The sequence below is a fragment of the Crocodylus siamensis genome, chromosome 1 (assembly GCF_052110815.1).
Source record: "Crocodylus siamensis isolate JL-2025a chromosome 1, ASM5211081v1, whole genome shotgun sequence".
Taxonomy (NCBI): Eukaryota; Metazoa; Chordata; order Crocodylia; family Crocodylidae; genus Crocodylus; species Crocodylus siamensis.
This window is the reverse complement of record NC_143395.1, coordinates 137217472-137237236: the sequence shown is the minus strand read 5'-3', so window position 1 is coordinate 137237236 and position 19765 is coordinate 137217472. Positions and strand designations below refer to the sequence as shown.

At 43.6% G+C, this 19765-nt stretch overlaps 1 protein-coding gene across 1 annotated transcript in view; it reads right to left on the bottom strand.

Moving 5' to 3' along the window:
* The window catches only part of NUP133 (nucleoporin 133), a 55387-nt gene extending 36026 nt beyond the window's left edge, over nucleotides 1-19361 (bottom strand). The window contains exons 1-10 of the mRNA XM_090043902.1: nucleotides 19063-19361; nucleotides 11315-11433; nucleotides 8598-8701; nucleotides 5484-5591; nucleotides 4819-4950; nucleotides 3185-3355; nucleotides 2452-2607; nucleotides 2307-2377; nucleotides 1801-1948; nucleotides 145-289 (exon numbers count right to left, since the gene is read on the bottom strand). Coding sequence (XP_089900028.1) covers nucleotides 145-289; nucleotides 1801-1948; nucleotides 2307-2377; nucleotides 2452-2607; nucleotides 3185-3355; nucleotides 4819-4950; nucleotides 5484-5591; nucleotides 8598-8701; nucleotides 11315-11433; nucleotides 19063-19244 — 1336 coding nt within the window. The 5' untranslated portion in view covers nucleotides 19245-19361. The remainder of the gene's footprint in view (nucleotides 1-144; nucleotides 290-1800; nucleotides 1949-2306; nucleotides 2378-2451; nucleotides 2608-3184; nucleotides 3356-4818; nucleotides 4951-5483; nucleotides 5592-8597; nucleotides 8702-11314; nucleotides 11434-19062) is intronic.
* Nucleotides 19362-19765: the final 404 nt, after the last annotated feature.

Genomic DNA, 19765 nt, shown 5'->3' with positions numbered 1-19765 from the left:
TGAGGAAACTGGAACAAATGAAGAAACTAAATACCAAAACACACAGTTGAATCTAAACACAGATGTGGAAACAAACAGCAAAGTTCTGTCAATAACATTTATTTATTGAGTACATACAATACTGGCTTCCAATTAAAATATTACCTGGTGCACTGAATAGGATTTTTTCATGTGGAAAAGAAATTCTTCCAGTTCCAGTTGAGCAAGCAAAGACTTCATCTTCAGTATACATGTAGGCAGCGTGGCTTAAGTAGTCTGGGACCACCAAACAGCACATCAGTTCTTCAGACTGAAAATCCCCCAGATGAATAATGCCATAAGAAATCAAATTACATTTTCTATGTAGATAGCTTAAAAATTCCTTTTTTCTTACTCTGAACATGTGTATCATTTGTGTATCAGTGGGGGCAAAAATTTTATTTACAATTTGCCCTGAATATTCAATATCTGTTTTAGGCATCTATTGAAACTTAATATTTTCACAAGAAAAGGTAGAAGACAACCAATCAACCAATTATTCCAACAGCTTTGTACTGTCCTCCCATTTTACAATCCTATCTAAAAATTGGCCTGCAGAAAAAGTGCCAGCCATATAAGGCCAGTTAAGTTAAAAACTCCAAGACCAGATGGGACAATTCAGATGGTTCAGAGAAGGTAAGTGTCTCAGGTGGCCAGAAGGGAGACAGAAACAGAGTGCAGGTCTCCATAAGTATGCACTCCCTTCCCATCTACTCAAAGTGGATTTTAGGGCTATGCAAAGTTTTGGTAGCCAATTCAATTTGGAGGAGATATGGCCCGATTCAAGGACTGAATCTCCGAAGCAAATCGGGAGACCAAAGTAAAAGGTCTGAATCAATTCATAGCATCCAAATCGATTTCGAAAAGCTTCAGAAAAGATTCAGCCGATTTGGAGATTTGGCCATAGACTAAACAGGCAACTGACAGCTGCCTTCAACTGGTAAGTCTGTTGGGGGAGCAGGGAGGAAAGGGGTCTGGCAAAGGGAGAGACTGAGGCTGGGAAAAGCTGCCCTGTGCTATGCAAGAGGGGCTCTGTCACAAGCCCCCAGAGCCCCTGATCCCTGCTGCCAGAGCCGGTGAGCATGGTTTTTTTAAAGTGCCAGGACTAGGCTGGGGCAAGGTGGGGCAGCCATGGGGGCTTCTCCCATGGCTCCCCCCACTCCTGAGGAGAGGCAGGTATAGCTGGAAAAGCCACCCACTGTGCCTGCGTTTCCCTGGCTGATCCAAATCACGGAATCGGCACCAAATCTTCCGTAGCCGATTCAACTGAATTGATTCAGAACAGTGAATTGAATTCAGCACCGTCAATTCAGGATAGTGAATCGAGTCACTGTACTCCGAAGCAGCCAAATCTGAATCAAATACTTTCCTAGTCGCACAGACCTAGTGGATTTCACTACAGGGTTCCTTAGCAAAATCTTAATGCAGACAGATGGATAGCACATAAGGAACAAACTAGTTGAATTCAATATCCCAACACACATTTTTTAGACTTCCTCCTTTACAAAGCTTAGGGTTTTTTTTTACTTGTACTTCAAATGTAAACACTTTGGGTTGAACTTCATGTGTAGGAGTTCTTACTGATCACAATTTAGTATCATCAATATTCATTTGATGACACTAAAGCCCATACAAAATATTGTTTGTTTAACATTATTTCCAAGACCATTTTAACCATAGGAATCCAATTCTCTTTATGGAAAATTAGATTTTCCCATTTACCCCAACGAATGCTCTGAAACAATGTATTTTCTCTGCTGCTTAAGAAGCTCAATTTCATACCTGAAACGGTGGATTATATTGGGTGACCTCCACAACAACATCATCAGACATCTGGTAACCTTTGTCTTCTACTGTTATCAGAGTGTAGTAGATGAGGCATGGACTATCTCCAAGATGCCATGCTGCAGCCAAAATCACCAGACCCTCACTATTTATTGACAAAACAATACTTAGAAGAAGTTGGTAAACTATTTACCTTACAAACCCTCCCAACCTCAATATTCAAAAGCCATAAACATAAGGAAAACAATACATAAATAATATTTTCCAGGTATCCAATATCATTAGGAAGGTATCTGTTTTTATTTAATAGGAACTTCAACTATTCACTTTTTTAAGTAACAAACAATGTGTGGTGTTAATAGTTTTAATAGTGTTCTTACTGCCGTAACAACTTTTTCCAAAATGTAAATCCATATAAAAACAAAATTCCATATTTGGACCGTTCTTAACAACTGTGTGAATAACAGATGGGTCCATCAACTGCTAGATGCAAATACACTCACCGATTTTGCTGCAAATCCAGATACTGAATATTGACTCCTCCCTTAATGTCCTCATAGTTACTTTCAGAACCCTAAAAAAATTAATTTGTAATTACACAATTATATCAACCATCATTCTTTATTATTCAAGTTTACTGCCTCTTACCCAAATTGCATCTGTGATGTGCTCTTTAAGAATCCTGCTGATATCCCAGCTGAGAACATGACGCTCTACAGAATCATCAATCTCCCATTTGTTCAGATTAGAATTGGTCAGAGTATAAAAACTTGATCTCTCTTTGTCCCAAAAAACACTAGAAAGCTTCATTAAAAAAAACAAGCAAACAAAAACAAAAAAAGTTATAGCTTTACTGTTATGATACCACATGCCTTTCTGTACCCTATTCCAAACAAGACTCTACTTGATCCATGAGAAAAGGTCTAGATACCAAAATAATTCCAAATTAAAGTCTAATTATTTGGATTAATATAAAACAAATTGACATATTTTTGTTATGGCTATCTCCCGTCCAGTTTTTGTGGAACTTGCAGAAAACCTAAGATGACCAGAATTCTTGGTGTCCTGTTATCCAGGAGGAAATCTTTGGATTACCACTAGTTTCTCCACTAATATAAAGGCTGTCACTAGAAGTCAAGATTCTGAATTTTCATTCTGCAGGATATGCTGACATTTTAAAATTTTCCTTCGGCACAAATCTAAACAGCAGATTGAAATTTACTGAACACAAGTGGGGTCTGTTGGTTTGAGATGTTCAGCTTCCTGCTACTTCAAGCTGATAAGAAATGGGGAAAGGATTTACTGAAGAAAGTAATTAGAATACAGAATTATAATTTTATGTATAAGGGCATAATTACAAACACTTATTTTCTGAACTTACCACAGCATCGTTGCTTGGAGATAAAATACCGAACAGAGAAGAAACCCTTCGGCCAATTCCAGAAAACATGCCTTGTCCCTGAGGTAGGACATGCTGGTGGATCTTCCCAGAACTATCTGGAATTAATCGAACTAACTGGCCCCTTGAAGAAGATAAAATAAAACTTCCTCCCTAACAAAAATAAAATGTCTGTATTAGTCATATGAAAGCCACACTGCCATACTTCTGCAACAATTCAAGTACCGTGAAATAAAGATTTTCTGTACCAGGTCAAAATCAAAGTACAGGACTGGGAAGCTAACAATACCTCCACCCAGTTTACCTGCAGGCTGGCAGAATCACGCCATAAGAGCTTTTATCAGAAAATTAGTTAAGATGCAGGTGATTCTGAAAGACTAGGAAAAACTTTGCTTAGTTAAAAATATCAGTCCCTCAAGAGACCATGCATATTCCATGTATATTATACAGCAAGGGTTTTCAACCTTTTTTAAGGAGTGTACTCCTTCTGGTGGGTACCCCTCCTGGACTGTACCCCCTGGATGAGTGTGGGGGGGTACCCCAGCAGGCCGGTCAATGGGTGGGGGTGTGGGTGGTACTTGGGTGGTGGCAGCAGGCAACAGCAAGCAGTGGCAGTGGCGCACTGCAGCAGCAGAAGCAGAAGCGGGGGTACTTGGGAAGCACACTGGTATGCAGTGGCATGCGGCAGCATGCTTCCCAAGTACCCCCTCTTCTCAGTGCTGCTGCTGTGTACCCCCTGGGGCCTTCCCAAGTACCTCCATGGGTACATGTACCCCCAGTTGACAGCCCCTGTTATAAAGCTTTACATAAACAGTGACGTAGTCTATCAAGTTTGGCATTTTTGTTAAACAGCTATACATATTTCTTCCAAGGCTTAACCTATCATTTTGTTAACGTATTATGTAGTACTCAACCTCTAATGAATGTTTTATTCAACATTATGTGTACACTGAATGCTCAGCTTTATAAGATAACCTCTCTACAAAAGAAATTTCAATTTCTTTGTGTGTTTGAGCATTCTCATATCTTGCCAAACAATTCAATGTTTTTTCACTGACATACCCTGTTCTATAAAAACTACCTGCACAAAGAAAAATCCAACAGACTATGTCAAGAGGAACTTGTAATATACTGGAAAAGAATCCAGCATTAGTGAATTCAGAGCTGCAAAAGGATGCCAGATTAGTAATAAAAGACAATGTGGTGCTATTATTAAGCCAAAGAGCAAAGTAGATTGTGGTAGTAAAAAAAAGTGACGACACAAAGGCTTAGCTCTGGTATAAAGCAGTCAACTTCAGCAGTGCTATAGCAGAAACTAAATGATACTATGCTATTAGAAATGCCATTAATTTTTTGACTATATCCTGTCTAACAAATTAATACACAAGACAATCTGACCTTCTGTCCCATTTTTAAAATCTTGTGAAGAAAGCACTGCTCATAATTCATGATAATTTGATCACCTTCAGTAAAACTTTTGATAATAATACATAGTTTCTTCTGTACCTATTTAATATCAAGTTTCTGGGCCTTTAACAGATGCCCCATATTACTGTTAGGCATTTCGAAGTTACTGCTCAAAAATGTTTCAAGCGTGAATCGAATTTGTACCGTACCTTTACTGCTGTTAGGAAACTGCACAAAGAGCCTCCAAAGTCTGTAGATGTCTCTGTATAGGAACCTGCATGCACAAGGCTGGGCCAGTAACGTATGGATCCTTCACTGGTAGCAACCATTACTGACAGAGACTTGAAATTACATTACAAAATAAATAAATAAAATCAGAGTATATGGGTTAACTATAATCAGGATGTAGCTTTAAAACATTGTTTTAAATAAAAACTGTTGGGATCCCCAGAAGAGGTTAAGTAATTAATAGAAAAAATTGGTAAATATACACACACCCATTCAGGATAAAGGGAGGACTATGTAAAAGCAGCAAGTTCTTATCCAGATATAATAATGTGTAGACTGAGTCATATTTGTCTATCTTACCAATAAAAATAAAAGTAATTTTTGCTACTTTTTACTTCTGATAATCGGTAGGGCCTACATAGCTACAGGAATCCAGATCATGTTTACTGATGCAGGAGACAGCAAAACATACAGAATCTTTAATATTAATGACTACAGAAAAGCCCAAACAGTGAGAGTTCGCAAGCTTGAAACGTTGATCTATATTACGATACAGTATGAAACGTTTCCAAAAGAATGAATAATTTATTTTTTCATTTAAAGTTATTAGAAAATAGCCCTGAATTGGTTAATTTAAGTTATTCACCTGCAGAGAAGGTGCTTCACCTGAGGTACTGAGACAAGATATAGCTGTCAAACAAGAACTGCATTGGTAGTCGCTGGGCGGTAATTGAAGTTCCTTGCACACAGATAACTGTAGGGAAAAAAGCACTATTATAGACAGAATCACTACATCACACTAGTGGAGACAAAACTGGAAACAGTCCCTTCTTGATTATCAAGACAAGTTCCCTGCTGCAGCAGGCAACCAGCTCATACAATCCCTTTCATAAAAAGGAATTGAGTTCCATCATAAAATCAGTTTATACCAAATTTATTTCTTAACCAGAAGGCAGTTCCAGATCCTCATTACTTTGATCCTTAGAAATCCCTATTAATTTACCATAAGTTTATTCATGGCTGGTTTGCCAATTTGTTCATATACTAACACAGTTCTAGCTTTAGGAGCCCTTTTCCTCCTTAGTGCTTACAAATCTGTATTGGTATGCTAATTTTAGGCCTGACACTAGATACTGTGGAAAAAAGAAAAGAAAATAGTCACATTACTCAAATTACATTAAACCAGGGTTTTAGAGAGGATTCCCAATGATAGTCACATTTATGTAAAACGCAACTGGTTTGTGCTCATCTTAATGATATATTCAGGAAAATGTCACTAATTAATTTTATCAAACTTAGGCCTTCATTTACAAGTCTCAACCATAGGTTACAACACTTGACTCAAAATAATCATTTTTCAGATGCTGCTTCCAAACAATTGGCAATTTTTTTTTTCAAAAGGAAGTTTTACTACTGCAGGTTTAACAACTGAAGTGAGCCGTCTCCCTGATAATCACATTGTTAAAGAACATAAGTCCATCCTACTTTTACCACTGATTAAATGGAAAAACCAAAGAACAAAACTATGCCCACCATCCATACCTATAGATTACTAGTATGTGCCCAGCCCATCATCTGTTCTTGATCCTTTCAGACTGAAAGCTCTCTAGAGCACAGATGCTCAACCAGGGTGCTGTGGAGTGCTGCACAGGTGTCAGTTTGCCAGTTTCGTTGTATGCCAAGGTGTGTACACACCTACGTATGGTTCACAAGACAAACCCTGAAACTTCCAATAGGAATCCGTATAATCGAAAACATCATGGTGCTGGTTTCCGAGTTCTTTCCAACAGAACACTGTTCTATTATTTTTCCATAGGCAAATAGTGAATAAAAGCTAAGAACTAGCATTTTCAGAGGGGAGCTTTGGAGCCTAAAGAGGCTGAGAACCATTGCTCTAGACCAGTGGTCTCTAAACTTTTTTGATCACACCTCCCTATCAGTAAAACATTTTTGAGCAAGAACCCCCAATATATATATATATATATATAATACATAAATAGAAGTTCTAATATTTTCTCCCCATACCCCAATGGATCATCTTGTGCACCCCACTTTGGAGACCACTGTTCTACACCATCATCGTCCATATTTGGGCAAGACCCAACAAAAATAAAGCCTCCAACCAGACCAGGGCCATTTTGTATTATTTCAAAAAAAGGTATTAGTAATTAACATAGTTTCCCCTTGTTTTATTAAGTTTAACAATGAAAACAGCATTATTTAAGTATCAGATACTTCCTTTGAAATGTTTATGCTCTAAATTTTAAACCTGTATTTTTAAACTAGCTCAGGGCTTTCTAACTTCACAGTGGGTGGGGGCTGCACTAGTCACAGGCCCCAGGCCATGCCATGGATGCCACGTGCCCTACAAGCTCCCAGGCCCCCTGTTGCATGAATTCCCTGTCTGGCCCCCAGCAAACAGGCTCCCAGCTTCCTGCCACCGTCACACAGGCAAGCCCTCCGAGTAGTGGGCACCCACCTCTCTGTGACCACGCAAGCCTCTGCTGCACAGGCAGCACAAGCCCTCCTCTGCCACATAAGCAGCAAGTTTACCTGGAACCTTCCAGTTGAATTTGCCTGCCCCAGCGATCCCTGCTGCCACCACAGCAACAGGAGCTATGGGGGAAGTGGCAGCTAGGTGGGAGCCCATGTTAACCCCTTGTCAGCCAAATATAGCCCATGGGGCACTAATTGAACAGCCCTGAACTAGCTCACGCTCTAACGGTAGGTCCCCAAGAAGAGGAGTCACAAACCATCACTTTCAGCAAAACTGCTACAACCAGCCGAGGATAAGAAAAGCATCCATGGAAAAAGTTTCCACTCATACTACAAGAGAAAAAAAGTTTTTTTGAAGTCTTTTCCTTTCAGAAATAGAATCAGTTGCCTGTTCTCAATTCTACTCAACTAACAAGATGGCCAAACTATCCAACTAGAAGTACTTGAGAACAATCATGAACACACCCACAGGTGAAATAGTGTGGCTGAGGGGGAGTAAGTTAGCTTGTTTAATAACTATATAGTCAGAACATGTGCATTTGTCACTTCAGTATTAGGAAAGCTACAATGTGGAAAGTGCATAAGAAAAACATGTTTCATTTGTTTGAGGAGCAAGGTTTTTTTGAGGGGAAAATATCTTTTATTATACTAATAGTTGGGAGAGATACTTGAGGAGATATTTCCTGCCTCCACCCCCATTAAGAGCTCAGAAAAGCAGATTCTTGATTTCATAAAAGCTCCAGCTCCTAATGACATTAACTAACTCATACTGAAAAACTGTTACATTCATTTTTTATTAATTGGTGCCCCCAACACAAATATTTTATTGGCATGATAAAGCTATTCAAAACATCCATGCACATGTGGCATATAAAGCTTCAATTTTCATGACAGTTTAAAGATAAGTTATTGGACTATGTAAATGACACTTTTAATACAACTAGCTTCTAAAATTATTAAATCCCTAGAGCATTTCTGCCTTAAGTGAAAATGCAAAACTAAATACAAAAACACCTCCCAAAAAACCCCCAAACCCTCACTACAATGTTGATTTAAGTTTACAACTGCAAAGAGGAATTACAGAAGTTACAAACTTCAACTTTAGTTATGGAAATGCTACCAACATTTCATACTAATACACACCTTTTTTGAGGAGTTAAGTCTCAGCTTATCAATTAACCCTGGAGTCAAGTGAAGGACTTGGTCAACTGGTATAAAATAAATACACTTATTTTATAAATCCTCATCTGAACCATCCATTTACCTTTGCAACTGGTGATTGACCAATTTTCCAAACAGTCAGCCTCTCTTTGTAGACTAGCCAGGCCCAGCCACTTTCATCCACTTGGACACTTAACTGGTCATCAGCTACATAAAAAAAAAATATTTAATTTTTCTTTAAATTACAGAATTGAGGAGACATTGAAGAATAACCTTAAAATTATCACGTCTTCAATTTGGTAAGAAAAAGGTACATGATTTTTTTAAAGCTATTTCTTGTTAGAAATTCAGTCTCTTTGGATAATTAAAAGGCATCCTTTTACCAAGTAGTGTCTAAAATTTGATACAACTCAACATCTATGAGAAAAATATTAGTCACTGCTAGAAATTTAAAAATGACCAGTTTCCATGAAACTGACATCTTGTTAGACAAGACCAGAACAAACTGAAAAAAAATCTAAATTTATTCCAGCTGTATGAAAAATCTAATCTATGGGAACCACTATCAAGAAGGATGAGGGTGAATATAGAAAACAATCTTTGAAGAGACAAGAGACATAGTGAACTATGTTAGTTTCACATCAGGCAAAAGAAGGGGTAGAATATCATCTTTGAGACCAAGCCTGTCACACCAGGTAGCTTCTTGGTTTCAAGGCAAACCTTATTTTCATGGGCTTTTTGAAAATAAGGACGTAACATATCTCTCTTATAATTATCTGCTAGTTTTATATTGTTATGTAAAGAGAGATCATATCAAGATGTTATAGTTACATTAACAGCTTAGGCAATGTGACCTTGAAGAATTATTAAAGTACTAGCAGTTCATAGTAGACTCTTTTAGATGCAAGTCAAAACAAATGAAAAAGATAAAGAGAAAAGCATAGGCAAAAGAATAGAGAAATGTATTTGTTTACTCAACCCCTGAGAATAACCCATGTCATTGTTGTAAGCCTTTCTAATGCCCCTCTAATCATGGTATCCAGGGGGTTAATTTAAAATTGGGACACAAGATTTCATCCATAAATAGCCTTGCTTCTTCACCATTCTAAAGTTCAACTGTTTGTATAGCTTCTTTGCTTTTAATTGAGTTCAGCCTCTGTTAGGAAGAGAAAACTTCTATACATAAAAATATTGCTGTATGCTCTCAGAACATTAGCTCATTCCAATCACCTTCCAACATTGTGGTTCCACACGTTGAATATCAGAAGCCACTAACGCACGTAATTTTTGAGTGTAAGATATTTGAACAATTCCAATAATGTATGGAGAACACAGCATTGCGTACACTGATGAAACACACTTAATTTAGCAATGGCTTGATGGCATGAGCCAACGTGAACAAAAAGGGAACTACATATTCAGAATGGCATGCCATTTTAAACTGATGACAAGGGATCCTGGTTTTCTCTGTTTAAAAGTGACACATTCTCTGATAAAAATCCCAAATTCTCCAATTAAAACCTTCAAATCCGTGTTTTTCCACAGTTAAAATGAAACACCACTATATATGTAGGTATCAGTTGAACACAGTATTTTATTGAAATATTTACAATTTGAAATTTAAAGCCTTTCAATCACTACAATAAAATAAATTCTAAATATCTATAAATTTTGGTGTTTGATTTTGGGGGGTTTTTTTAATCAAGGAAAAATCAGAGCTCACCCTGCTCCCTTCACTTACCAGGACATGGGTCCACTGCTTTGTGGCACCGAGCTGCTCTGATATGCTGGTGCCCTACCTATGCCATTACCCCTCACTCCCCATCCACAGCCCCCCACTCCTCCCAAGCCCTGCCAGAGGGGGCCCCAGCTGCCTGGGCTACAGGGCCAGGGCCATGGGTCTGTCTGCAGCCCCCTGCACTCCACAGTAGCACCTGAACTCAGGCTGCCGCCCATGGGAGGCAGCAGCTACTGAGGTGGAGCAGAGTGGAGCCTGGCTCCCCCTCCTCCACAGGTAACATGGCCAGAGCAGAGCCTAAAGGGTGGGGCAGAAGCAGGCTGCCCACTGCAGGCTCAAGGCTCCTTGCCCTGTTCACCAGAGCGTCTGCAACCCAGTGGGCAGGACCTGGCACAGCACGGCAGAGCAGGATCGGGCAGGGAAGTTCGTTGCCACTGCTAGGAGCTCTGAACTGCCATGGTTCACCTTCAAGAGTAAATTGGATGCTTATCTTGCTGGGATCCTATGACCCCAGCTGACTTCCTGCCCTTTGGGCAGGGGGCTGGACTCGATGATCTCCCGAGGTCCCTTCCAGCCCTGATGTCTATGAAATCTATGAAATGGTGAGGGGCCCCCTGTCTGCCCAGCAGCAGCAAGGCACACAACTCATACCACCACTTCTGCTGCTTCTGGGCCCGGGGGGGGGGCACTTTGCCAGGGGCTTGCAGCGAGGTTTGCAGTGGTGGCATTGCGCTTCCCTGCTCTGCTCTGCTGCGCTGTAATCTTACAAACAAAACAAAACTGGCATTAGTGCAATAAAATAAGTTTTGTTTTAAACTACAAGTCTGTTTCTGAATTTCCTGACTGCAGTGACTGACCACTCAAAGAAAGTTCAGTAGCTTGGTCATGCAAAATTAGTTGCACTTTTAATACTAAAGGGAAGTTTATACTCAAACAAATTGCTTACAGCATACAATTAAAGTGGGGCTACATTCTTTCCTTTTCTTCACCCTGTATCAATTGATTAATGGTATCCAGAAGTTAAGATCTTTCTTTTAGCTGCTCCTTTTCCCACAAAGATAATAGAGAAATGAAGTTCATACCATCAGCCATTCTTAGGGCCTCCATAACCTTTACAGGGAGAGAGGATCCAAAAGGCTTAACATCATAGTTGATGGTCTCGCTTGCTGAAGGGTGCTGTATGACTCTTGTCGGTGTAGCTCTAACAAACAAACAAACAAACAAACAAACAAACAAACAACTGTAATTTTTCTCACTATTTCTACAGTTGTTTTAAAAAATCAGACATGTCACTGGTAATTGGTAAAAGAATGACTTTTGAAAAAAAATGACAGTAGTGCATATCTCTGAGAACTGCCATTACAGGCAGGCAGCAAGTCATAACCTTAGTTTTTCCTCTGGAAAATTGTTTGATTGTTACTGGATTCTTTTATTTACAAATGGAGTTTTTACCTCCACTTAAGAGATAACACCTTTCCTACAAGCAAAACACTATAGTGGCATCTTCCAGGAAGATGGAAAAATAATGCCTGTAAAACCCAAACCTGGAGTTAAATCAGAAAGGAAGGGTGGAATGCCATATTAAACAGATCAGAAGTTCCAGCTACCGATTCCTCAGAAACAAAATGCCACCTGAACAATCTTTACCAATTTTAAGTGTAAAGGATTCCATTTGAGAATGAATTTAAGGCTTACATAATTGTTCTGGGATTTATAATAATTCTCATTAACGTGCAGTGGGGAAGAGTTAATTTGTAAGGTTTTTTGCATGATGCTTTTTTTCTTATATATACCATAGCAGTGGAAGGGGGCGGCTAACAGGGCTTAGCCCTCAACAAACACAGGGCAACAGTAGGGCTGCACGGCAGCCTGGCCATGGACTTCTGGCACTGCAACAGGGGTGGAAAGGGAGTAGGAGTGGGGTCAGGGCATGGGACAGAGCAGTGAGTGGTTCGTCTGGGGGGCACCCAGCACGGAAAGGGGGTGGCGGCTCCCGCTGCCGTGCACATCCCGAAAGGTCATGCATGCGGGGGCGCGTGCCCCTGCATCTGCGCTCAGGGACACAGGCTGCAGCTGGGTTCTTCTTGGTGGGAGGAGGCTGGGCTGGGCTGGGCTGCGCTGCGCTTGGGGCAGGTGGTGGCACTGGGAGTAGGGGGGCTATAGGGGAGCTGAGGGGGGGCTGCAGCCATCCCAAAATTTGCTGTAACACTCCCAACTCCCACCTCCTAGCACTGCCCACCTAAGCGCAGCCTGGCCCAGCTCCCCCCCTGCTGGGAAGAGCCCAGCTTAGCCCCAGCCCACAGCTGCAGCCCACCTCCCCCCACAAAGATCCAGGGGCACACCCTCCATGCCCTCCAAGAGTAGGTGCAGCAGTTGGAGCTACCACCCCCTCCCTGTACTGGGCACCTTCCAGACAAGCCACTCACAGCTCCCACACCCCATTTGGGGGGCTGACCGTGCATGCATGCACGTGCTTAGCCCCCCCCCAAAATTATTTTTTCTCCCTCCGCATATGCCAGAGGCCCAACTACTATAAATATACAATTGGCCATCATTCTAGGCAAAAAAAATGAAGGTAATAATCATGTTAGGCTTGAGTTCACTTAACTCTTAGCATTTACAGACAGCAAACAATGTTATAAAGCAGAGCTGTCATCTGGCCTGCAGAGCTTCTTCTGGAAGGGCAGAGAATTCAGGGGTGAGGCAAGCAGGGTGCAGCCTGCCACTGAATTTTGGGTTACAGAGCCCCCACTGGGAACATGTTTCTGTGGCAATGGGACAAATGATGGCTCTGTTAGCCCCCATGGCTCCCTGACACCATTTACCCTGCTGCTGCTAATAGATTACATGTAGGCAATTATTTCGGCGGGAGGGCCACTTAAAGAGGGAGTAAGGGGATTGGTATGGGTGTGCATGTGTGGAAAGAGGCAGGGAGGCTACCTGCATACCAGGTCTGGGGAGCTGGCTGGGGGTGGGTAAAGGTGGGGCAGGGGGTACATGTAACAGAGCTCACCCAGGCAGTGTGGTGCAGATACAGTCCACCCCTCTGCCCATAGCTACCCCCTTGGCACCCTGCATGGGGCCGAACCCAGTCCACCCGGACCCACGGCAGACCTGCACCACACTCTCACCTAACCCGACTCCAGCCAGCACGCACAGCTTCCTGGCAGAATTGCTCCTGACGCAATTGCAAGCACCCTGGTGCTGCTCAGCTCCCCCAGTTTCCAGTAGTTCCTCCTCTCCTCCTCCTGATGTGCTGCTCTGGGACACAGGCAGCATGGAGAAGCCATGGGAATGCATGCTGGGCAACAGATGCCCAGCTGGCAGGGGGGGATGCTGCTGCCAGACAGCTCCTGCCCCAGCACATGGAGTTCCCAATTGCCTTCTACCCACTCCCCCTGCCCGGCATATTGAGCAGCCACCTGTGGGTGGCCAAGTGGGTGGGAGGCAGCCAGAAGCAAGGTTCCTTCTAAGCTGCGCATGCTTTAAAACCATGCCATGCCCCAACTTATTAATGTCATGCACCCACCCAGTGAGGAGCTGGGCAACAAGCTAAGCACGGCAGAAGCACCGAGGCCAGCATGGGACACTTACCAGAGGTAAGCTCAGGCAGCAGTTCCCCCAAGGCCATGTGCTGCTGGAAGCGAGGTGGGGACAGAGGCTGACACCAGAGAACTGCTCTGCTTCCCAGCCCCGCTCCCAGAGGTACGGTGAAGCAGGGACAGGGGCTGGCGCAGGCTCTGCCGGCACCAGAAAACTGCTCCGCTCCCCAGCCCCAACGCCACATGCCTCCTTGCTCCTGGAGGCGAGGCGAGACGGGGGCTGGGAAACTGTTTTGCTCCCACCGGCAAGGCAGGGGTCGGGGGCTGGCACCAGGGAACTGATCTGCTTCCCAGCCCCGGTGCCATGTGCCTCCTTGCTCCCAGAGGCATGGCGAGGCAGGGGCCAGGGCCAGCACCAGGAAACTGCTCCACTCCCAGGGACAAGGGGGGGGCTGGCGCCTGGGAACTGCTCTGCCTCCCAATCCCAGCACCATGTGCTTCCTTGCTCCCAGAGGCATGGCAAAGTGGGGGCTGGAGCAGGGCCAGGAAACTGCTCCACTCCCAGAGGCAATGAGGGAACGGGGGTTGAGGTTCCTGGCTTTTAGGGTCTTTGCCAATATGACATATAAAAGCTAGAAATGGTACAAGTTAATGATTTTAAAATAAGTTCAGGAAAATACAGCAAGTTTCTATTGAAATTCATGTGCACATTTAAATAAAGAAGAGCTGTATCTAAGTGAGGTTTGACCTCTGGTTGTTATCTTCCCACCATCAAAAAGTCATGTTAATAAATGAAACAGAAAAATAAATGAATTCCAAATGAATACCCAATCCTCTACTAAAATGCATTCACTGCAGAAATAAAAGCAAATTTCAAATCAAAAGAAAGGCCAGTGTTTATGGCCAAGGTTCCCTCCAAGCTGCGATCCCAGAGGCGAGGCGGGGACTGGCGCCAGTTTTTTAGCCATTTAGTGGTTTGTCTTTATTGTCACTGGTTTATGCATTTGAATTTAAAAGTATTAAAGTGCTAGCTACAGCTGTGTTGGTCTAAGGGCATAGCAGATGAGGTGCTTTGGGCAAGTTAGCTGCTTTTTCTATCATTCTAGGAAGACCAATATCTTCCCTGCAGGAAGGATCATCTTTATATAAATTTTACAGTGTCCAAGCATAAGTGTAAAGAGGGTGAATGCAGGGGACCAGCTAAGAGAAAGAGCTGCTCAAGATTCAGAGACGACTGGTTGAAGGAGATGTTCAAAACCGACAAATTCACACACAGATTCTGTGATGAAACTATACAACCAAAGCAGAGGAATCCTGAAGTTTATTTTCTGAAACATGTGAGACGTGGGAAAATAGGATAGAACTGTTTGAAAGGAAGCGATCCAATGCCGATGAAGTAAAAATCTTAATTGATAATGTTCTCCTCGCAGTGAAGTTAAATTTATCTATGTCATCAGTGCAGGAAATCCACAGTCATGTCGGCAAATATATTAAAATTCCTGAAAGCTGGAGAAGTAAGAATTATGCATTTCAATTTACTGACTGCATAAATTTTGTAATTCATCAGGAAGTACTAAATGAAATGCGTACATCGCCATTTCACACTTTGATAACTGACGAGAGCACAGGTACCTCCATTAGCAAAATGTTAATACTATAAGTAAAATTCTGAACTATGGATTTCACTCATCTGACCAGGTTTGCTGGAATTTTAAAGCTGACAGCTTGTGATAGCTCTCCTATTGTAGCAACAATTAGGCAATTTTATGTTGACAGCAACTTAGATATGCAAAAGATGGTAATGTTTACCTCCGATGGTATTTCAGTAATGCTTGGAAAGTGCGATGGTGTGGCTGCAGTACTTCGCCAGTTTATTCCACATCTGCTCAAGCAGCACTGTGTGGCACATCGGGAAGACCTGGGGATTGATGATGCTTGGAAAGATGCACCTTTGATGGGGTGCACTGAAACTCTACTACAGGCCATACATACACTTTTTAGTAGGTCTTCTGTAAAAAAATCTAAGTTTGAAGAACTATCTAAGGCTGCTGAGTGTGAAACAGTTTAATTTAGGCCGCTGAATGAGGTCAGATGGCTCTCTAGACCATTTTACTGTTAGCGCCTTGATGAAGAATTATACTGTGTTGATGGACTACTGTGCGCAACAAATGGCTTAAGACAACGACCCAATTCACAAATATTGCTTGGACAAACTGCAGAAACCAGAGTATCATGTTGCACTGGACATACTAAATGATGTCTTAGGTGAACTGGCTGAGCTGTGCAGAATGCTTCAAAGAAGTTCACTTAGAAGTTCAACAGTAGAAACATTTCAGTTTGCCAAAGCCAACAGAATTGCCACATTTAGTTTGCAGTATCTTGGTGAGAGACTCTGTATTCTTCTGAAGACATTCAAACCTTGCTGTCATCATTTGATTCACCTGTTGACACTACATCAGTTATTCAAATAATTGAGCACACATGTGACCACACATTTCCAGAAGGTGAGTTGAAAGAATGGTCAATTTTCAATAAGGATTCTTTTTCCTCTTCATCAAACAGGAATGATTTCTCTTTTGGGCACAAGGTGCTGAAAGCATTGGCAACAAGATATAGCACCTTGCTAAACAAATCTGTAGAAACTTTTAAGAAGAACCTATGCAAACAATATGTAGACTTTAAATTAACTGTTCATGAGAAGATGAGAACTGGGGCAATAAAGACCTCTGAAGACACGGTCACCTACATACTGTAACAGAAGCAATTTAGTGAACTGTCATTACTTGTTGACATCTTTGCCACTTTCCAGGCATCTAGTGCAGATTGTGAGAGGGTTTAGCCTCATGAACACAATAAAAACAAAGTCTAAAAATCGTTTAGAAGTTGATAATCTGGACAGGCTGATGTGAATTAAACTTCATTTAGCATCAAGAAAGACTGTTAACCTGGACACTGTATATTCTGTTTGAAAAAACAGAAAAAGGTAGACAGGAGTCACTTTGGTAAATAAAGGTTATAGTATCATCATTTGTTGCTTTACCATGTTATATTGTAGGGCAGACCAAAGTGGTGCGTGCCAAAAGGGGGGAGGTGGGACCAATTCAGGAATGGACCGAAGCAGCATGCTTATAGACCGCTACACCTTAGAGGGAACGCTGGCCAGGAGCTGGAGCCCTGCATGCTGAGGCAGAAGCTGTCCAGCTGTAGCTTCCCCACCCCTCCTCACCCACCTGGCTGGGTGGGTGGTGTCTGGCACGTTCCCACCACCACCACTGCTTCCCTGACTGCCTGCCACCCAGAGCGGTGTAGCAGGGGCCGGAGGAGGAGCTTCTGGAAGTGGGGAGAGCTGAGCAGTACCCAGGCAGCTGCAGCCACAACCAGAGCGCCCTGAAAGGAAGCTGTGCACACTGGCTGGGGATGCAGAGGACAAGAGTGTAGTAGGAGTGCAGCACAGGATGCCTTGGATGGGAGAGGGTGCCAAGTGCTGCAGGCCAGACGCACTCAACTGGTGGGTTTGATCCAAGCTGTGGGCCATATTTTGCTCACCCTGCGATAGATCCTGTGGGGCAAATTTGGCCTGGAAATCAAAATTCACCCCCTTTGCTATAAACTCAGGAACCAACTAAAAAACTATTGCCCCAGAATCTTGAAATATATCCCACCAAAAACATTAAAAAGCTTAAGAAAATATAAAACAAGGCTATCTTATTTAAATTCCCCAATTTAGGGACAGGCCTCTTTCATACAATCTTAGTTCCTTTATGAAGCAAGCAAATCAACAACGCCCTAGTCCATAAATATTAAACTTGATTAGGGGAAGCAGATTTGTTGTTCCTTTAAAAGGATCCCCCAGGTCAGGGGTGACCAAGATATGGCCCACAGAGCCATGTCATTCAGCCCACAGGGCTACTCATGGGTCTGGAAATTTGACAAAGGAGTGGTATGGCAGCATTAATTACCATGCCTCCCAGAGCCATGACAATTAACACTTGCAGCTCCTGTGCCAGCAAATTTCTGGGCTCATGGGTAGCTCCATAACATAGTCCCACATGCTCGATCCAGCCTCTGTAGACAGACCCTAACTCAGAGGGCCAGATGAGTTGAACACCACTGCCCTAGATCATCAAATCCACTCCCTTACTCTTACAGGCCAACATACATACATTAATGACCTCACTTCTTAAAAGTAGTGAGGCTTTCTGCTCCCACGGACTTCGGGTTTTGCTTTTGTGTGCTTCGATTGCCCCCCCGCCAACTGGCCTCTGGAAGACACCCCCCTGGGGGCCCATTTGTTGACCAGTGCTCTAGATCAGTGGTTCTCAACCTTTTTTGTACCATGACCTATTTGTCAACATCAATGGCCAGTCCCAACCCAGTGCCCCTCACTCTTGACTCACTGCCCCATCCCTGCAGTGTGTGGGTCAGCGGGTGGCTGTGTGTGACAAGGGGGGGGCCCCCAAGCAGCCCCTGGCAAGCTGGAGTTCTGCCAGCCTGCAAGAGAAAAGCCAGTTTGCCGTGTTTTTCCCTTTTAAAGAAGAATCCATTTTAAAAGTTTGTTGATCCACTGTTCCAAGTTTGTTTGCAACCCTTTTCTATATTCTTGAGATCCACTTTTGGGTTGTGACCCGGGTTAGAAACAATGCTCTAGATACAAGTAGATATAGATGCCTATCCAGGGAGAGGTGTGTGCAAGAGTGTGTTTTGCAAGAGTTATGTGCGTTTTGTGAACCCCAGCTCTCTTCAACAGATGCTGTGAAAGGATGCTCATGAGGCAGTGTAAGAAGAGAAAGGAAAAGCTTTTGCATGCCAGTTTCTTTCCCCCGAGACTCTGCCTTCTGCACATCCTCTCCCAGCATCAGATGAAGGGAGCTAGGGCTCACACAACCTTGTGCTACAATTTTGTTTTTCTTACTTAAGGGGCAAAAATGTACATCTCAACAAAAAAAACTACACCGATTTCACACCTAAAACATCAGCAAAAATTTTCACACTGACAGGGATACTCAGACATACATCAAAAAAGGCCTGACACACAACATGCTCCCTCCTGTATCTCTCTTCAAAGGCGCTCCTCTACCCGCCTCCTGACTGACTTCAGACTCGGGCAGGGTCCCTCCTCGCACAATGCCCTCCACATCACGCCGGTCTAGAGCTCGCGGCGCGGCGCGCCAACCCCATCCCGCGCATGCGTGTCAGGAGCAACCCAGCCAAAGCGAGGCGGCAGTAGCAGGGGGCGGGGCTCAGCCTGCGCGAGGGGTCCCGAGCAGCGAGTGAGGTGGGGCACTCACCGCGTTGACAGGGAGCCGTTCCTCCTGGCCGCCGGGGAGAAGAGCGCGGGAGAGCCAACCGGCGTCCCCAGGGCCAGGCTTCTCCTGCCGCCCGGCCGGGATACGGAGCCCCCAGCGGCCCCCAGGGCCCGGCGGGCCGAGCCGCCCGGCGTGCGCGGAGACGCCGGGGCAGCAGCAAACATGGTAGGCAGAGGGGGCAGTTAGGGTAAAGTGAGGGAGAAGGGCGCGCACGCGCTCCGAGCCGCTTGACTCCGAACGCGCCAAGCCGCCGACGTCACGCCTTGCGCTGCGCGCCGCTTCTACGTAACGCGCAGCCACGCCCCCTTTCAGAGCAGTTAACAGCCAACCTGACAGATCATCCCACCTAGAGGAGGCGGGACTTGTGTTCCACCAATGCGGGTAGGAGGGCAGGGTCTGGTGCGCGGCCGCCGGCCTGTAGGGGCTAGGCTAGAGAGGCGCGGTTAGCTGTGGCGCATGCGCGGGGGGGGGGGGGGGGTGCTGTTAGCCGATGTAGGGTAATTACCCCATATATAGGATAATGTCAGCCTTTGTACAACGTGTAGTAAAAAATGTGCGAGCTGTACTTTTCCACCTATACTTTTTGATCAATACTTTTTCCAGAGCCTGATGAAGGGCCTTTGAGCCCAAATGCTTAAAGGATATTTTTTTTGTGATTTCCCTGTTGGTCTAATGACAGGTATCC